The 20,311-nt window shown below is 39.2% G+C and overlaps 1 protein-coding gene across 2 annotated transcripts in view; it reads right to left on the bottom strand.

Annotated features, from left to right (window-relative positions):
• plppr1 (phospholipid phosphatase related 1) overlaps positions 1-20,311 on the bottom strand; it is a 60,557-nt gene that overhangs the window by 27,263 nt on the left and 12,983 nt on the right. For both annotated transcript variants that reach the window (XM_037753359.1, XM_037753360.1), the window contains exon 2: positions 12,609-12,718. In XM_037753359.1, the coding sequence (XP_037609287.1) occupies positions 12,609-12,668 (60 nt within the window). In that variant the 5' untranslated portion in view covers positions 12,669-12,718. The remainder of the gene's footprint in view (positions 1-12,608; positions 12,719-20,311) is intronic.

A 20,311-nucleotide genomic window follows, 5' to 3' on the forward strand; every position in this document is an offset into this window, starting at 1 on the left:
ATCTGTTAGATCAGCTGTCAATCACAAGTACACTTGAGCCAGTGTGGTTTTTGTTTGCTGGTTGCTATTTCTGGGCTAAGAAAGACAAACTTTTCAAAGTGAAAGGATGGTTGTTTTTGTTGGCTTTGTTCTACTGAGCCTCGAGCTTGGCTAAAAAGTATAGCACTACTCAACACATTCTCCTACAACGGTTTGTATGATATCTTACGAAAAAGTCATTCCTCCTTTTTTGTTCGTTTTCCTAAGAATGTCCAGCAACACGTGTCCATATCCGTCCGTCACATGCATACAGTCTTTTCAAAATAAACTTCCATCTTCACAGGAAACCACTTCCTTAGGTTTAGGCAAGAGAGCTACTTAGTTAGGTTTAGGGGAATGTCGACTTGGTTAGGATTAGGCAACAAAACCACTTAGTTAGGTTTAGGAAAAGATTGTGGTTTGGCTTAAAATAACACCGGAAGTGGTTTCACTTATGTTCTGTGACAAATAAATCAACGTTGACTTCTGGTTTCAGACGGGACACAACACTGGTCTCCTGGGTGAAAGTCCGGTATTTTTTGACCCACCCATCCAGCCCGACCTCCTCCTTATGCGACATGTGCCACTATTTATATTTCCTGTTTGACAGTTACGTGGATTACATATGAATTGATCACGTGGGATCATACTTGCTTCCCCCAGTTTCAGAGACTTTGTTTCCTGCATTCTGATGACTTTAAAATAATGAAAATAACAAAATAAGTACACTGCAACAGCATTTTTATGTTAAACTTTTGATTTCATTTTTAACTCCCAGGGAAGAACACTGAATAATTCACCCGTCTGGTGTGAACTTGGCTTGTGAATCTCTATCATAAACTAATATTCATCAGTTTTTATTCATTTTTTGCACCTGCTACAGTATTTCTTTCTCTTAGTTCTCTCCATTTCTCTTTCCTTCTCTCACTCACTGAAGGTCCTTTCAGACACAGCTTGACAACAGCACTACCGAACTCTAATACTTGTTATTTCCAATGGTTTGCACCGCACCACTACGGCTTTTTGCTCGTTGTGGCGAGCGAAACTTAAACATGAACTCAAACTGATGTGTCGCGAACAGTGGGGATTATACACACTGTTCAGTTCCAGAAACAGGCTAAGACTAGAAAAGGAAAAAAATTTAAAATTTGCCATAAATCGGTATAATAGGGGAGAATTGTGACCCCGGGAGGAATCCAGGAGAGGGCTGTGAAAAAGTTAGCAAGTATGCGTAGGATATACATGAATTACAGCGCATTACTTTTTGTTAGTGTATGAGACCAGCCTGCGCTACTACAGTACTATTGGTATATGCTACAGTATACAAAAACATTCATTTTGTAGCAGCGTAAACAGTAACCGCCTCATGGCTTTCCCAGAGTCAGACACTACAATAAAAGTAAAACACGCTAGAATTGTTTTAATGAATCTCAACAAGAGATCCTTTCCAATCAAATCAGTTGACCAGAACTAACTGGTATTTAATGCAAAGCAATTTTATCCACTGTAAAATATGGAGGGTGTGTGAGCCAGACTGGACAATATGACCAGTGGGGTTCAGACAGTGAAGGCAAGAAAGCCAGGAGAGAACTGTTGGCAGATCTAGTCTTGTGACAGATGGCCATGCGGAGATGTCCAGGTGTGTGTGTCTGTGTGTGCTTTATCGGTTTCTATGCCAAATTTTTTGAATAACACTAAGCTAGTTAGCGATATTTATCCTGTTATGACAAAGGTACCCTGCCGTGGAGAACATTTTTACACAGTTCACGTACATCAACAACTACTGGTATGATGAACCATTATTGGCTGCACCCCATACCTTGCCACATCATGGTTAAATACTCATTAATAAAGGTAAAGTGAAGCCAATCATACAAAAACAGAAGTTGTCAGTGTTTCAAATTGTGCAAAAAAATCCTCTTGCTCCTTCATCTTCAAGCAACGTGTTGGCAAACAGCATCCGAATGATGAAGACAGACAGATAGGGGATAATTTCACGTTGTTCCGCAAACATGTTCCAAGCAGACTAATCGGCTAAAACATTATTCATAGGTCTCCTCTGAAAATATGTAAATTCCTGCGCTTGCAGAAATGCCATGTAATACCTTGTGGGATCACATACAGTACGTAAGGATGTCAGATTTACAAGGAAATACCTGAAAAGGGATTGGACAGATTAATAAGAGGGGTGTACACTACTAGAGTATACATGTATCACTGTGATTTCATTTACTTTGACCTTCACCTTATTTGCATTTGAAAAAAAAAAGCTTGCCTCAAGCTCAATCACAACCACATTTGTATTCATCCACCAGCCTGGGCTCAGCAGTATAGAGCCTGAGAAGTTGAGGTTGCTGGTACGAAGCATTGAGCTGGTCGGGCCAACTTCCCATTCATCCCAATCACACTCTCTCTTCTAGATCTCCATAAAAGTCATATTTGCTCCTCTCCATCACTCACCCCGCCTCCTTCTACTCTCTCCACATTATAAATCATAGAAAGCCGTAAACAAGCAGTGAGCTATTAGATATGATGAGAGTCATCGGGCTGTGGCAAATTACCAAAACAGGCCACGAGAGACAAGCAATTTCAGCTTGTTCAGCCTGATCTTACTTTCTTGTCTTCTCTTCTCTGTCCTGCAGTCTGTAGCAGACCTTATACTTGGTTCAGGCCTATACGTTTACTTCATTTACTCAGGTACTGCACTGGAATACAATTTTGAGGTACTTTGCTTGAGTATGTCCATTTTGTGCTATGTACTTTATACTTCTACTCCACCAAATTTTGGAAATACTGTACTTTGCACTACAATGCTTTTATTTTGACAGCTTTACTTACGACTTACTTTGCAGATTCTGATTATTAAAATATAATCAACTGATAAGTGATGGTATTTTATTGTGAATTAAACTACCTATAGCGGTATAAGTAGTTGAAATTAGCCCCACGTGAACTGGTTGCTAGTGATGCTTACACATAAATAATTATAATCCAATACGATACATTATTCTGAAATGGGTCACCCTGCATAATGAGTATTACTTTTGGGTACTTAAAATATTTTTGTTGATGGTAATACTTACTTCTGTACTTTTACTTAAAGGGCCAGTGTGTAACATTTAGGGGGCTCTATTGGCAGAAATAGAAAAAAATATCATATGTATTCTTTAGTGTATAATCACCTGAAAATAAGAATTGTTGTGTTTTTGTTAGCTTAGAATGAGCCGTTCATATCTACATAGGGAGCGGGTCCTCTTCACTGAGCCAGCCGCCATGTTATACTGCCATGTTATACTGCCATGTTTCTACAGTAGCCCAGAACGAATCAAAACACTGGCTCTATAAAGGGCCATTCGAGTTTCACATTTTTGCGTCAGCCACCGTCCGACACGCTTGGCACATAGGAGAGGTTTCAGTAGGTTGCAATCTACAACCTCACCGCTAGACGCCGCTAAATTGTACACACTGCACCTTTAAGTAAAATTTAGAATGTACGACTTTTACTTGTAACGCAGTATTTCTACACTGTGGTATTTTTTACTCAGGTAAAAGATCTGAGTGCTTCTTCCATCACTGACCAACAATACCGAAATGAAAATAGTGGTGCAGTGTAATCCCTGGAGGCCGGTAGCCATTTCTGTGACTTTTTTTATGAGCTGGCTTTTATGTGACAGTTCTACACCTGGACAAGTGTCCCTTTCTCTGTAAAGCATAACTTGTGGCTCTATTATATTCCCTCCCCAGCCGGCGTCATGCTGCATTAGCTGTTTGAAGGGCAGACTGACAAGACTGGCTGTCGTAAAATGCCTATACAAAGTTACTGCAGCATGCTATTATCCTTCTCCCTTGGAGGGTACAATTCACCTCTTTTACTCAAGATTCGGGCAGGGCATTTTGGTGCAGCCATCCACCTCTGTTGAGTTTTAACATGCTACATTTCTCAGTGCCTTTGTGTAAGTATATCACTTCAGAGGACACGAATTTCCTACTGCCACCATTTATGAATCAATTACTTACAGGCAAAGAAAAATATCCAGTGTGTAGGATTTGGTGGCATCTAGCGGTGAGGTTGCAGATTGCAACCAACAGAAAACTTCTTGTGTGCCAAGCATATAGGAGAACTAACGCAAAAACACAAAAACGTGAAAGGCCCTATCTAGAGCCAGTGTTGTGTTTGTCAGTTCTGGGCTAGTGTAGAAACATGGCAGCTGGGAAAAGGACCCGCTCTGTATGTAGATATAAACAGCTCATTCTAAGGTAACGAAAACTAAAAAAGACAGAAATCCCCCTCAGGAGCTGGTGGAGACCAAAACAAAGCTAAAAAAGGAGAGTGAATTTTCAATTTTCAGGTGTACAGAAACACCACTCCAAATGAATGCTTTTATTGCTCTGTGTCTGTCGGATTTGTAGGCTAAATGCTGTTTTAACAGTTTGCAAACACGTTTCCCACTCAACTTTGTAGGTGGTCTTGTGTCAATTTGTGTTTTCAGCTTGTTGCACTGCCCCAAAGTTGCCATAAAAATCAATTAATGCAGGTTTAAAGCGAGACAATGTAACTTTTAAAAGAAGAAATTAGTTTATACATTCAAGTTTGGTCTGGTACGACCAGTATAGCCTATGGCAGCTAATATTAGCTAATGTTAGCAAACCATGTTGTTGAATAAGTAACATTAAGAGTCCAGCGTCTCCTGACTAAATGACTCTACTTATGGTACTATTAAACTATATTTTAGCATTTACCCGTGACCAAAAAACAACATAGTTTCCCTTTAACTCGGTAATGTAAAGGGTCGATTATAAATTTCTATAGTTTGTCGTAAGAGTTACAGTTTGTTTTTCCCAACAGATTTAGAACCACTTGATGATATCGCTTTGTTGTATGTTTGTGAGTTCTTCCGACACAGCCAATTTCATCATTATAAAAATCCAACCCTAATTAAATTTGTACCCATCCCTCCCCTTCTCCATTGCTCCCAATCTCTTCCCTTCTTCATCTCCTTCACTCCAAAATCTTTTTACTGTCAGTCGCACCGCCCATCTCCTCCCTCACACCCTGAAAACAACCAGGAAAATGTTATATAAATCCAACGCCAAGACCTAGATTTTCATTTCACTGTCATGTTGCGTTAGTACACCGGCAAGACAAGACTGACAGAAATGGGCATCTTAGTCTGGCTTGCCCGGATTTAGACCGTGATGCTACACTTCTGTTGTCAAACTTGTCTTTACGTGACACAGAAGACAGTTTCTGTTTTTTTTCTAACTTGTATTCAAAAAGCTGGTTTATAATGATGAATAGTCAGCTGTTAAATGTAAGTCTGACCCCCAAATCAAGACATAACATTTGTCTTTTGCAGTCTTTACTGAAAAGAAATTACAAACCACTGTATTAACTAACGTTTAAAAAGAATCCCAGCGCTAATCTCTTGATCCAGGATTATTAATATGTTAAGATAAAATATATATATTACAAATGTGCCCCACATGCAGTGTATTTATATTCTGTGTCTTATTCTGTGTCTTATTCAATATACTTTTCTTTTAAAGGTCACCTGTCTCCTATTGGATCAAATATAACTAGTTTGTAATATTATACTTTTATGAGGATATTTCTTTCTTAGGTGAAGTTTAACTCGAAGATTACCACATTATTATCTATTTTCTAAACTTGCCAAACTCATAGAAATCATAGCTTTCTGCAAAGACCTGCCCTACTCCGTCTCTGATTGACTAGTACTCGTGGCTGTCTTTGCAGAATTTGTTAAAGTATAACTTCACCCCCACGTCTGAGCCTAAGTCCATACTGTAATTTAGAAAAATACTAAAAAGTGGGCAAGGCGCTGAGTGATGAAAACACTTCCCTAATATGAAAGCTAGCCTGGAAAATAACGATATGGGGCAGTGAATTTGATGAATATACTGTTCATCAGACCACAAATGAGACAAGAATTAGCTGGCTATGGCACACTGATTAACAAGAAAATGTAATTAAAATTGAAATATAAGATCTCCTTGTGCTGTCATAAAGATGACCTATACACTTATTTTCAGGGGCATAGTTGTATTTTGTGTTTCTATAAGAACATTAATGTTTAAAAACTGCTTTACTTTTCTCTTACCAGCTGTTATTGCAGCACCTCATGTCACCATCTGTCTGAAACGCTCTGTTTGAGCTCCTGTTGGCCAAACTAGCCGCTATAGGCAGGTATTATGCAAATGTGTTACTTGATGACATCACCACTTTACAGAAGAAAAGGCGGGACTTCAATCAAGGCATTTTGGGCAGTTCAGCAGCAGTGTTTCTGTGGGGGAGAGTAACTTTGGGCTTTGTAACTCTGCAGACCTTTTACATGCACAAAAAACTGTATGATGCACTAAAGGAAAGGGGGAAAAAGTAGAAAAGCATAATAGGTCCTCTTTAATAAATCTGAAGTTAGACACACTGATTGTGTCCGAAAAATTGGATAACAACTACAGTACATATTTGCTGAATAAGTCAATCTGGCATCTAACATTTTTAGTCAGCATGTTAAAAACAGTGATTATGTTGTTCTAAAGTGAGTCTCATGGTACTTTCAGACAGCTGTTACTCTTTGTCCCCCGGGGAGACATAAAGCCACACACATATTCATACCAGTTGGATACTGTCCCTGTCGGCCTGACCTGCATGGTACTCCTACTCTCTGATGGCTTTGCTGTGTGTGGGTGTGTCTTTCAGGATCTGCTCCCTGCCCGAGTGATCACCTGCAAACAATCACCTGCCCAATCAAGCCAGCCAGGATTTCCTATTTAAGCCTCAGTCTCCCTCTAGCCGTCGCCAGATTATCTTGTGCTCATGCCAAGCTCGCAAGCCATTTGTTCAAGCTTTGTTTTTGTGACCTGTCAGTGACTTTTTACCCTGTTTTCAACAAGACATTGAGGACTTTGCTTAGCCCTTGCCTGTACCTCTGCGTCACTGCTTAACCTTTTTGATTTTTTTCTTACTTCTGCCTGCCCAGTCTTTGCTTCTGCCTTCATTGTTTGCTTGACTTGTTGTCATGAAAACTCTCTAAAGAGACTTTTGTGTTGTCTGTACTTTCCACTGTGTTCACAGTGAAAAAACACATGAAACAATGATCAAGTCACCGGTGCTTTCAAATCTGATTTAAATGATATCTTGTGGGGTCCCTGATTGAAAAAATGTGTGTCACAGATTAAAAATTCCCCCAATTTCAAAAGACAGAATCACAGCTTCCCCGCACATAAATGACTATCTACCTCTCCTCTCCTGAGCCTCCTCAAGTCAAAGACTCCAACTGTGGCCGTCGCAGAATGCAGGCACGTTTCCTGTCCAAGCTTAATCAAAACTAGCAGGTTTAATTAGGCTCTGTGCTGTTCCAAAAACTAAATTTAACACGTGATTCCCCAGATAAAAGCCCCATATTTAGAATCCCCCAAGTTAAAAAATCCTATTGCGTCAGTGCAGCCAAGAAGGGAGAGACGGAGCGACATCAAAAACAAACCGCTCCCTGCGGAGATGTGTTTTTTTTGTTTTTGAAATAATGACAGCCCAGAACATTATTACACCACACTGGTAGAGGAGATTGGGCGAGATAAAAGAAAGAAGGTTGACAGTGAGAATTTTCACAAAATGATCGTGAAGAGATTGTTTCCTTACAGCCTGGTGCGGGTGGTGTTTTGAAAAGATTTCACTAGGACTCGCTAAACTTTTTCATTTTTGTACACAAAACCTGAGAAGTCTAAGTGGTCCTAGTTAGATGAATGAATGCCTGGGGCTCTGTGTATTACATAATCTCATCCAGGGGGAGGAAGATATATCCGTTCTCTCCTCATTCTTCACGGCTCACCTCCACAGCTCTGCCTTTAATTAATTTCTCATCATTTTTGCAACCTTTCACTTCCTTCCCTCTATTGTACTTTCCTCATCCTCTTCTCCTCCTCCTCCTCCCTTGTGTCCCGTCTTCCTGTTGCACTAATCTAATTGTTATTCCCTTTCATCTCATAGTGCACAAATGGCAACAACAGATGATCATCTTGAGGTTAAGTTACATGACTAAAATAAACAAATCACCATAAATAAGCATTCTCCCTGTCACACTGCCTCTGGCTGCTGGAGCCGCACCAATCAGGACGCTCTGTTCCGGTCACATGACGGCACTGTCCCTCTGCCTTGCTCTTGCTCGTGACAGGCAGGGTGAGTAAGATAAAGAGGGTGAAAAAAAAAAAAGAGAGAAGAAGAAACAAAAGGAGCAGCGGGGGGAAAAGAACGAGGGGCACCGAGATGTAGCGATGGAGAGGAGGATAAAGGAGGTGAAGGAAGAGGAGAAGCTCCTGTGACACTGTGAGAAATGGGAAGAGATGAGGGGAGAGATTGAAGGGAGGGGCGAGAGAAGAGAAATGAGGCTGCGAGGATGTGACAGAGACATCAAAGAGGGAGAGACGGAGAAAATGGGTAAGACAGGGAGGTATAGGATGCCTTTGAGAGCGGTCTGTGAGGAAGAGGAGGGGGAGTGATAGAAAACAGAGTCGTGAAAATTAAAGAAAGCTCGCTACTCAATGGGCTATTACAGCGTCTCTCTCAGGAACACTCTGCCTATGCTCTGCTGCAACATGGAGAAAATATATACATGGTGTGATCATTTTCTTTTTATATTGAGACTAGGGCTGTCAGTTTTAAAGCTAGAGTGAAGATACTGGCATCATATTAAACTCCAACACCTATGGAATCCATTGGTACCAACCTTGTCATACTAGCTTGTCGTGAAGGAGGCTAAATAACGCTCTAAACTTAACATTTTGGCGAGGAAAAACTGTCACGGCCATTTTCAAAGAGGTCTCTTGACCTCTGACCTCAAGATATGTGAATGAAAATGGGTTCTATGGGTACCCAAGAGTCTCCCCTTTACAGACATGCCCACTTTATGATAATCACATGCAGTTTTAGTCAAGTCAGCACACTGACACACTGACAGCTGTTTTTCTGTGAGCGTTTCTGGACAATATTTGTCATTGTTTTGTGTGAACTTTCAGTTGTATCATATAATGCTGTCATTTTACACAATTTCTGTACAATCATTTACTAATCCCAATAATTATTTCAATCACTTTGGTCATTATAAATTACTTAAATGAGTTGAATTGCATGTGATTGTGCTTATATACACATTGGGATACATGTTACACATGTTATTAATCCTAATTTCAACCATATAAAAGCAGCACTCCTGCAATTTAGTATTACACTTCCATAAAGATGGCAGACTTGTAAGAGACAGATAAACAGGAGTCGAGGCAGCAGAGGCCGAGATATTCTGACTTTTAACCTCCAACTATGCATCAAAAACATTGGATTCTACATTTCTTATGCTACAATGCATTTTTCGTTTGACCCTCCTTGTCAGGCAAACACTCATGTCCTTCAAACTCAATGTAACGCAGGCTTTTCTGCTAAAAATGGGTCATCTCCAAGCTCAAGCTGAGATAACCCTGATGACATCATCTGGGTTATTTTTCAGACATTTTCGAGAGGTCCCTACAGAGACACAGAGTACATTATACAACTGTTTTCACAGGCTGAATAATACTCTTTGTGATGAGTCAACTGAACTTAAAGGTCCCATATTGTAAAAAGTGAGATTAGCATGTCTATTATAGTATAAAGCAGGTTTAAGTGCTATTTAAATACTTTGAAAGTATTGAAACGTTCAATATACGGAGAAATACGCACAGCCCGTATTCAGAAATTGTGCGTTTGAAACAAGCCGTTAGGATTTCTGTCCATTTGTGATGTCACAAATATACAATATTTAGATCATTGCATGGTTTTAAACGTAAAAATTCTTAATGTGTCCCAGTTTATTTCCGGTTGCAGTGTATGTAAATAACAATAGCTGACAGGAAGTAAACATGGACCCAAACTGTTACAATTCTGTTGAAATTAGCTAAAACGGAGCGTTTCAGACAGAGGATAAATACAGGCATATTCAGGCAGACAGTATGAGGAAAATAAATGTGTTTTTTTTACATTACAGCATGTAACATGTTCTAGTAGAAACACAAAATTCAAGCATTAACCTGAAAATGAGCACGATATGGGATCTTTAATGTGTAAAATCGGTGGAGTGTCCCGTTAATAAGAGACTTGAACTGAACCTGTCAGTTTGCAGTTCAGTACATTTTGAGCTGACAACAACAGATTCATGTAAATATGAAAAATAAGGGGGTGAAAAGGGAGAAGGGTATAAAACCGTACTCATGATGTTTATTGAAGAGGGAGAAATGTTCTTATCCCATGAAGCATTGTGAACAACATGTCAACATTTCCCCTTCCTTCATCTCCTGAGGGGTGATCACTCACTGATGGGATTAAGTCACATAACAGCCATTACTGGGATTTTAATTTTCTCATCAGACAGCCAAACCATGGCGGAGATTCATCAATAACCAATAACGGCTGCTTGCTGAGTCGCTTCATTCTGGTCTGAACAACTTTGACGATGCACCCGTTGCTATGGTAACAGACTAGCGAAGTCTCCAAAACAGATTTTTAGATATCTGATCATCGAAATGTGATTAGCTGATGGTTTCATCATAAAACAAGGAGGACATTTCTTGTGTTTTCAGCACTACTGTGACATCCTGGATAGAGTTAACCATCTAGATGCTGAACTGGGAGTGTGGTCACCAACGTAATAATGTGTTACCCATTAAACCCCCCCCTCCCATTAGTTACACATCCTAATTAAACAAATTGCACAGCCATGATTAGCGATGTCCAACTGAGCAGTTCATGCTGAGTTCTAGCCAAGACACTTGAAAGCTGTAAATGAGCAAATTGCTGTACAATGATGACAGGCTGTCCAACAGCAGGACTTTCTATAGAAGATGAAGCACTTTGATGATGAATCATGTCACAATTTAAAAAAAAAAAAAAAAAAACATTTTACAGGAGGATGGTGCTTGAAATGTTTCTGTATCCACTGTGTTTCTTATGTTAACACATTGCTGTACAGGGTGATTTCTTCTCACATGTTCTAACCTAAAGTCTGGCCCGAGTGGGAGTCAAAGTGACATTTGAATTGACACGAGTGGGTTTTCTAATATGGGAATCATAGCATCTTATGTCTGAGTAAAGGTCTTTGCACACCAAGTCCGTATTTTTCGTAAGTGTTTTTTTAATCCATCATCAGATAAAATCCACAAAAACCTTGCACACGGAGTCCGATGCATTTTATTATTCTATTTGTTGCAAAAATTCACAATATAAGACAAACTGAATTGATCACATGTGCAAGGTTGGCCGAGAGGCTAAGGAACACAAACTAAGAAAAGATTCCAGCTAGGCAGTCCACAATCTAGTGCAGCAATATGTACAGTGCAGACCCGGCCGGGAAAATAAGTTAAGAAAACTATGTTTGCAAAAAGAAATATAAAGAATGTTTTGGCTTTTGACGGATACGAAAAAACATAGAAAATCGAACCCGTTCCAAAAACCTGTGACGGACGAAAGTTTTGCATTCGGTGTGTAAACGGGATTGACACAACGTGAGGTCGTATTGATTTTTAAACGTGTGACAATTCTGGATACAAAATACGGACCATGCAAAGGCTTTTATTCTTCTTCTTCTTCTTCTTCAAATAAGAATAGACCATGCAACATGTACCAGTTGTTAGTTCATTTCTATTTCTATTCCTGAGTGAGACTGAGAGAGTTAAGTATTTTTCAATCATTCTGAGAATAGCCCGTACCTGATATATTAAACTTGTGATTTGTCAAAAACTGATCTCCCTGGCTCACCCGCCTGTTATTTCTAATGCAACGAGGTGTCGCAGAGCTCAAGTGAAAAGTCACATTTTAAGGTGTCAAAGTGATAATTAGAATAGAAATAATCTCACGACGTCCTTGTTCAACAACACAAAGTTGCATTTAAATAATTGACATCTGACGAATCAATAACTGGGGGAAAGTCATGAGTTAATGTCTCAGATGTGTATAAAGTTAGTGCAGAACAATAACGTGATTCTTACATAAGAAGTACTGAGGCGAAAAATAGGCAATACCCCGCAAGGCTGCTCCAAAAAGCAGCAAGGTAGAAAGAACATCATGATTCAAAGGGGGGAAATGATCACATAAAATAGTCCCATTTCACTTATCTTGGAGGACAATTATATTCATTTAGAGTGTGAAAGAGTCTTACAGTGGAAGGCTGTCAGAAAATGTGACACAAAAGGTCAGTCAAAAAAAAGGCCTGAGATAAAAGAAGAGGCGTGAACTCATCTGAGGCTGTTATGTAGGATATTTCCTCCGAGAAGCGAGTGAGTGTGAAAGAGAGCGAGAGGGAGTAATACAAGGCGTCCTGAGACATCTCTCTGATTAAGGACTTTCAGATGACATGGTAATTAAATATGGAGGAGCAGAACAATTCTTACACACACACACACTCAGCTCATTCCAACACTTTACGCTCTGCTTATCTGTGTATAATTTACCAGAAGAGGTCATTTGCTAATGGTTAAATTGTCACACACACACAAACCCATCGTGTGCGTTCCCCACAAACCAGGATTAAAATTCACACACAGCCTCTCACCTCTACGAAGATGAAGCATGGGATGATGGAGTAGCTGCGCAGCGTGTTGTTGGACGCCATCTTGTCTCCTGTCGGGAGACTTGTCCTCTCGGGATTCACGGCAGCTCACTCTGCAAAAGACGGGAACATCAAGTGTCAGAGCTCATTACGTGATAATGACAGAAATGAAGCGATGCCATTTCTACCTATTACACTGGATCTATGTTGATATTAGGGGCTACTCAGTGAAATGGGAGTATTGATGAGAACCACTCTGAATATTGACCGATTGAAAGTGTTTTTTATTTATCACTGGTTATTTCTTTGTGTAAGACCTGATGACAGTTAATTGAACTTTCAAAAATGTCAGTCCATGCATCTTAATAAAGACTGCAGACTGGCAAAACAATGGATGAGGAGAGCTTCTCTTTCCTATCAGAACTATACTAGCTTTAATTTACTCTGCAAAAAGATGATTTGATGACAAAATAACTGCTTCTAGGAAGCTGACTTGGAAAAGCACATCTAGCCCTATAACCATCCATCTATTCAGATTTGATACTGGGTCTCAGTGGAAGAAAAAGCCAAGCAGAACAGCTCAAATTAGGGCTTCAACTAACGATTATTTTCATTGACGATTATGATTATTATCTCAATTATTCGATTAGTTGTTTGGTCTATAAAATGGTGAAAAAATGTCGATCAGTGTTTCCCAAAGCCCAAGACGACGTCCTCAAATGTCTTGTTTCGTCCACAAGTCAAAGATATTCAGTTTACTGTCATAGAGGAGTAAAGAAACCAGAAAATATTCACATTTAAGAAGCTGGTATCAGAGAATTTTGACTTTTTTTTTCCTTAAAAATGTACACAAAACAATTAATCGATTATCAAAATAGTTGGTGATTAATTTAAAAGACAACTAATAATTAATTGTTGCAGCTCTAGCTCAAAGAATCGGTTTCCTTGACAAATTCCCTCTGGGGGTCCCAAGAACTCTCAGAGCAGCTGGAAGATAAGATTCAATTTGTGATTTGTGTCTCACTGTTGGTCTACCCTACCCTCGGGTCTTCTTCCAGTCAGTTGTGCCCACAAAACCTCCAAATGGAGGTGGACATGAGGCTTCCCTAATAGTTCCAGTTAGGGCTGCAATTAATACTCACTGTCATTATCCAGGCCATTCTCATGTACTGTTCGTAGCTATACCCTACGAAAAGCAATGCACTGTATATATCCCACAAAATCAATTTGTATGTAGTCCACGTAATCAAGAACCAGGAAGTATAAAGAGCAACAAACGCCGCATTGGGAGGAGGTCGGGGTGAATGGGTGGGTCAAAAAACACCTGACTTTCACCACAGGAGACCGGTGTTCGTAGTCCGTGTGAAATCAGAAGTCAACGTTGATTTATTTTTTTCAGTTATTTTAACCCAAACCACAATCTATTCCTAAACCTAACTAAGTACTTTTCTTGCCTAAACATAATCAAGTTGTTTCCTGTGAAGACGGAAGTTTATTTTAAAAAAGATTGTATGCTTGTAAAGACCAGAAGTTGACACATGTTGCTGGACATTCGTACGAAAAATGAGGAATAACTTTTCATAAGATATCTTTGTTGATTATGTTTTCAATTTCTCTTTTAGTCTAGAAAATATCAAAGAATCGTGAAAAATGCCATACCGTCATAAGGTTCCACAGCCCAATGGCTTGATTTGTTTGAAAAATTACAAAAACTAAAATGTATTCAATTTGCAATGATATAAAACAGCAAATCTTCATATTTGATAAACTAGAACCAGAAAATGTTCAGCATTTTTTTCTTGGTTAATGACTGAAAAGGTTAATTGATTATCAAAAGTGTTGGTGACCAATTTTCTCTCCCTCAAAAAATGGATTAATCGACTAATTGCACTACTTCCTGTACCTTGACTTGGCTCACCATCTGCAGATTCAGGTTTTGTGAACCATGGTGGCAAAGACTGGCTAGTTCCCTGATGTAGATTAAACCTCTACAAAAATGACTTATGAAAGTGTCTGCATTTTTTAACAGCACTGAGTCTAAACTTGCCCTGAAGAGTTGTTGTAAACATATCAGATTTTTCAGAACAAAACTGAATTCAGAGACTAGCAGAGACTGAAACTACACTGATAGGCGCGATCTCAAACACAGCATCTTAGCTTCTAATTGTCACAAACAATACCACAGCATTTCCCCCATAGAGAATTAGTGAGAGTGGGAATCAAATAGAAATATGGAGAGAAAAGAAGAGGAGAGTACTAGGAAAATGAAATTGCTGTGATACATTTGCTTTTCTGGCTCTAGACGAGGCTTGTCGCTCACTCGTAGCATTGTTTTCAAATGCTGAGAACCGACAGTGTAAGTGAGAGGTGTTTTGCAGTGCCAGTGGGTGTAGATTAGGTGGGTTTTGAAAGTGTTTGTACTGGAAAGCCAGAAACGCCAGTATCTGCTGTAGTAACTGTTGATTTATTGGTTTTAATCAACAAAGCTATGACCCCCCGCAGATATTTAATGGTCATAATAAATGTGTTGTGGAGCTTTAATCATGCTTAATTCCCCATTAAATAGTAATGTTGTGGCTGATTTGAGCTCTCTCTCTCTCTTGCTACTGTGCAGTTGCGACTGATGAAAGGCAGCGAGTGTGGAGAGGAGGAGGCTTGTTGTGGAGCCAAGTTGGAGAGCAAAGGAGCATTGGAGCGTTTCAAATTCTAACATTTCTTTTACCAACTGATGTTTTTTTTTGTACTATTGGTAATGCATTGTCCTTGAACAACGGCTGCTCATTTCAACCACAGGAGAGACGATCAGGCCAGGTTCGGTTGGATTTCGACACACCATATTTCTGCTCAAATGATGACAAGATTGCCACCTTTGTTGCATTTTATACGTAACGACGTGGTTCTAAATAGCAGTTCACAGACTATAAAAGATTTAAAGAAGTCGACCTCAGAGTTCTGAAACATAGACTTTTGTTTGAACAGTTATTTGAATGACTGAGGGAAAACAGTTTGCATTCGTTGAGCTGTACCAAATAGTTCGAAGCTTCAACCATAACGTTGACATTCATATTCTAAATCAACATTCGAACGCTAAACGCAGCTTCTTTTTTTTTTGTGGTGGCTGCGTAGGATTGTATCCGACTCATGTGATCCAAATATTTCCAATTCCAAACCTCTAGAGTGTTTTTTATCTTACGAAATATTCTGCTTCAACCCATACTTGTTGGCGTTTAGCCCTTTCAAAAAACACATTTTCATGGTGGTCAAAAACTGTTTGCTCTCCCGCTTGCGGCACATATAGGGAGGCACGCACCGGCGAGTTAAATTCATTAAAGAAAGTTCAGTAAAGAAACTATATCAGGGGGGTAGCGGCACTCTGTCAGTCATTGTGAAGAAGACAGACCCCGATTTCCTCATGTGCTCTGTCTATTTCATTTTACGCATTAGTCAAGTTAACTAACTTTCCTAAAAGAATAATAATCTGTTGTTTTTTTTTTTCTTCAGATGACATTAACAACATAACTAATAATGTTTTGAGAATAAATAAGTAAACATTTTGCTATGATGGTTGTGTCTTATACAGTCGTTTATTCTTGGGATCCCCAGGAACCCCAGTTGGTAGTGTTAAATATGTTGGTAGGATGAGGGTTAATATATTGTGATTGATGTAACTGTGATTTACTCTTATTGACTCTTTATTTCCTTTACATTCATGTTGAGAGAAGAGGACTTGGAATTGGTGCATAAAAATTCAATTAAGTGTCTGACTCTCAAAATCTCAAACTCCCCCGCTTGATTTGTGTCCCCCGGGCACTGGGCCAATGGCAAGTTGTCCCTTATTTCTCCACAATGAAGGTTGCAACCCTACTTGATGGTAACTACCAATTAAGGCTGTTGCTGCAATTACTGTAACCCACTTCTACTCCTCCTCAATTACTACTTCAATTACCATCCAACAGCCAAGAATTAGTGTTAAAGCAATAGTATGACATTTTGGGAGATACACTGATTCACTGCTCGCCGAGAGTTAGATGAAAAGATTGATAGCCTACCGCTCTCATATCTGTCCATTAAATATAAGGCTGTAGCCAGCAGCTGGTTAGTTTAACCTATAGCTTAGAGCCACAACTGGAAGCAGGAGGAATCAGCTAGTCAGTCAGTAAATCAGCAGGTTACAAAATCCACCTAGCGGCACCTCAAAAGGTTGCTTAGTAGCATGTTATATGTTTAACTTATATTATTTAACTTCGTTTCCTCGTCAATGGATTTCACACAGTATGATGTGGCTGTTTGATTGTGAGGAAACTCCATAACCTGTGATTTAATACTGACATATAAACATCACTAAATGATTTTGCTCAAACTCTACAGCAGCTGAACTGGGAGTATCTTGATGTTCATGTACAAATGTAGAAAAATATGAAAACGACTGTAGAGTAAGTTGCTCTCTACAGTAGCTAAAGTTGCTACATATCATGAAGAATGTATTAAGCTCTGTTTATGAAACTGGTCATTGTTGATGATTTAGGTATGCAGTGACAAGCAGCAGTAGCGACACAAACTTCAAAGTTTCCTTCTGCTACTGAACGCCTCACAGGAAGTTCCACTGACAGAGGAAAACACTAGTGAAACTCTCATCCCGATTCCAAACCAAACACTTCAATTTCGCTGAGTCATTGGACGAAAGCAGACAGTGATGCCAACAGGTCTAATCAGTCCCTAAGTGTCTGTCCAAACTCATTTAACACTCAATCCGGGCTAATCAAGCCGACACTAGATGGAAACAATCTGACCCTCAGTCTGTCTCACAGCTCTTCACACAGCAAAAAAAAAGTCTGTTTGTGAAATACAAATCAGCACCTGCCGTCCTGCCATGTGGTACTAAAAAGTTTTAACACCCGTGCATGTGCGACTTGTAATGACAAGAGCTGCAAGAATTAAGACTTAATCTTATATACCGGCAAAAGATCGATGTAAACATCAAATCAACTACAGAGCTGGTAGAGACTCGCTGTCCCGTTCAAGGACGCTGCAGCAGAGTGGACAGCTGTCAGGTGAGGTTGAATTAAGGTTTTCCAGTTGATGGATGGTCTCACACTTCACTAAAACTGCGAACACCCACATTAAAAAGTCTTGCACGCCATGTAAATTTAATTGCTTTCAGTAAATCCATAAAAAAACACTACTGCTAGACATCCTTGCGATGCGTCTCAGTGCACATTAGCAGTGTAATCGGCTTCCAGTGACTTTTCAGATTATGGCAGGTAGGGAGGCATCAACCGCAGAGAGGAAATTGAGTAGTCATGTCTGTAATGTGGTAAAAAAAAAAAAAGTTAAATTAAATGACCATCATAATCACATTTACACTGTTGTGCTTTGCGATACTCCCAAGATGTGTGGCGGTTTTTTAAATGTTCTCCACTACCACCAACGGGAGTTAAATTATTCATCATTTCTGCAGCTTGCTCCACTGAGCTATGCTTTTATCAAGCCAGTCAAATGGAAACAGTTCATGTAGCCAACTGTGATTTTTTATCTCAGTGGATAATTTGATTTGTTTGAGTTGTTCCCATATTCTACAGCATTATTCCCTGTTTCTACAGCGGTAATGAACAAAAGATTATAACTGCACAATGGGATCTAATATGATATGATGCATATGATATAACAATGAGAATGTACAGCTCAGCCTATGATGCACAAGGCAAACACCTGCAAGCATAGTAGTTGATAATGAAAAAAGATATATCCCGACGTAAAGCAAAAAAATATGAGCAAAAATCAACTGTATTAATAAGCACTTTTTTGAAAACAATACAAAGGTACATTCACACCTGACCTGTTTGGTTCGATTCAAACAAACTCTGCTGCGTTTGCACATTAAGTTCAGTTTGTTTAGGCCAGAGTGAAAGCTATTAATCAATTGGACCAACACCACTTAAAAAGATGGGTCTTGATCAGTAGGAATTGAAGCCAATGCTGAAGTGCCTTAAATTTGCATTCTTTCTAATAGCCAGCAGGGGGCGACTCCTTTGGTTGCAAATAGAAGTCAGATTGTGTAGAAGTCTATGAGAAAATGATCCTACTTCTCACTTGATTTATTACCTCAGTAAACATTGTAAACATGAGTTTATGGTCTCAATCGCTAGTTTCAAGTCTTCTTCAATAAAGCATGATGTTCAATTTGTAAATGATGGCCCCATTTAGCGTCAAATAGACCATAAAGCATGGTATGCTTGATTGACAGGTCGTATTAGAACTTAAACCCTAAAAAATGTCTTGTTCAGCGTTTGGTCATAATAAGCTCCACGTTCTCGAATCACTTGTGGTTGCAAAAAGCCAAGATGGCGACAGCCAAAATCAAGACCAATGGGTCACCCAATGGGTGACGTCAAAGTGACTGCATCCACTTCTTATATACAGTCTATGGTCTTGATACATTTCCAATCTGACTCCGGTGCGGTGTGTTTGTGGAACCACAGGATTTTGTTGTAGTAGAAGCTAGGTTTTAGCATGACTGAAAAGCTAAATTATTAATTCCTGATCATGGTAACTGTCAAGGAAACATTATGGATTAGCAAATGTAAGTTATTGCCTTTATTCAATAGTGGACAACCAAGAAACGACCAGGAACAAGTGGGTAGAGCGAGCGGGATGGGGATAACATGCAACGAAGGTCTAACTGGGGATGTTGCAATCATAGTATACAGCAAACAACCATAGATTTTCTCTGATCAATAGCAAAGTGTTACAGTGGTAAAACAGAAGAGTGCTGTGCTTGTGCTTGCTTCATGTATTTTGGCAGTTCCTCATTATAAAGTCGGTGAAACAAGCAGCCACACAGCTGTTACAAAATGTCTCTTAATCATCTTGTTTCTACTTGTCCATTATTATTTAGAAATGAACCAATGGCATATGAGGTTCAGTTGCATTTTCGACTGAAATAATCAATAATAAGAATGAAGGCCTTTTTCAGCATTTTTTTTGTGCGATTAATTTGCATGTCTATATATTTTTAACTAATTAAATAACTGTTGCTTTTGTCATGAGTACTTTCACACGGAACGTAAATATTACGCGGCCAAAAAGCAGCGTACTTTTTTCCGAACGAGGTTGATTTTCTGAGCTTTCGCACTGCAAATGAAGGCATCAACCAATCATATTGTGCAGAATTATTAAGTTGCCACTATATTTTAGGAAACAACAACATGGAGGCTCCGTGGTTTGAACCAAGATGGCAAATTGTATCTGTCCTTTAAACTTTGACAAAGGCAACACAAACCAGATCTATACCTTCCACAATAAAAGGCCTACATTTGTGTGTCGTTTATTCGTCATGCCCAGGGTGTGTAAAGGCTTTAAGCACAAAACAGACCAGTATGTCTCTTTAAATGGACCAACTGAACCAAACTACAGATTAATGTAAGTGATGTAACACTAATGGAAATATGAATGTACTACCAAAGAGGCCTATTATAGTGCAATGACAACCTACAGTCATGTATGAATGCAAGAAGCCATGCTAAATCGTAAGATATATTTTATTTTGTAGTAACATGACTAGAAATAGAGGCTGCCTAAAAAGTAGACCTTAAAATGATTGGCAAGTATCGTCTTTTTGATGCTCAGTGGCTACAAACCTTAAATCTTTAGAGACATGTGGTCTATTTAAAAAAAAAAAAAAAACACTGCAGTGTAAGCTGTTATTT

Source organism: Sebastes umbrosus, chromosome 19 (assembly GCF_015220745.1).
Source record: "Sebastes umbrosus isolate fSebUmb1 chromosome 19, fSebUmb1.pri, whole genome shotgun sequence".
NCBI lineage: Eukaryota > Metazoa > Chordata > Actinopteri > Perciformes > Sebastidae > Sebastes > Sebastes umbrosus.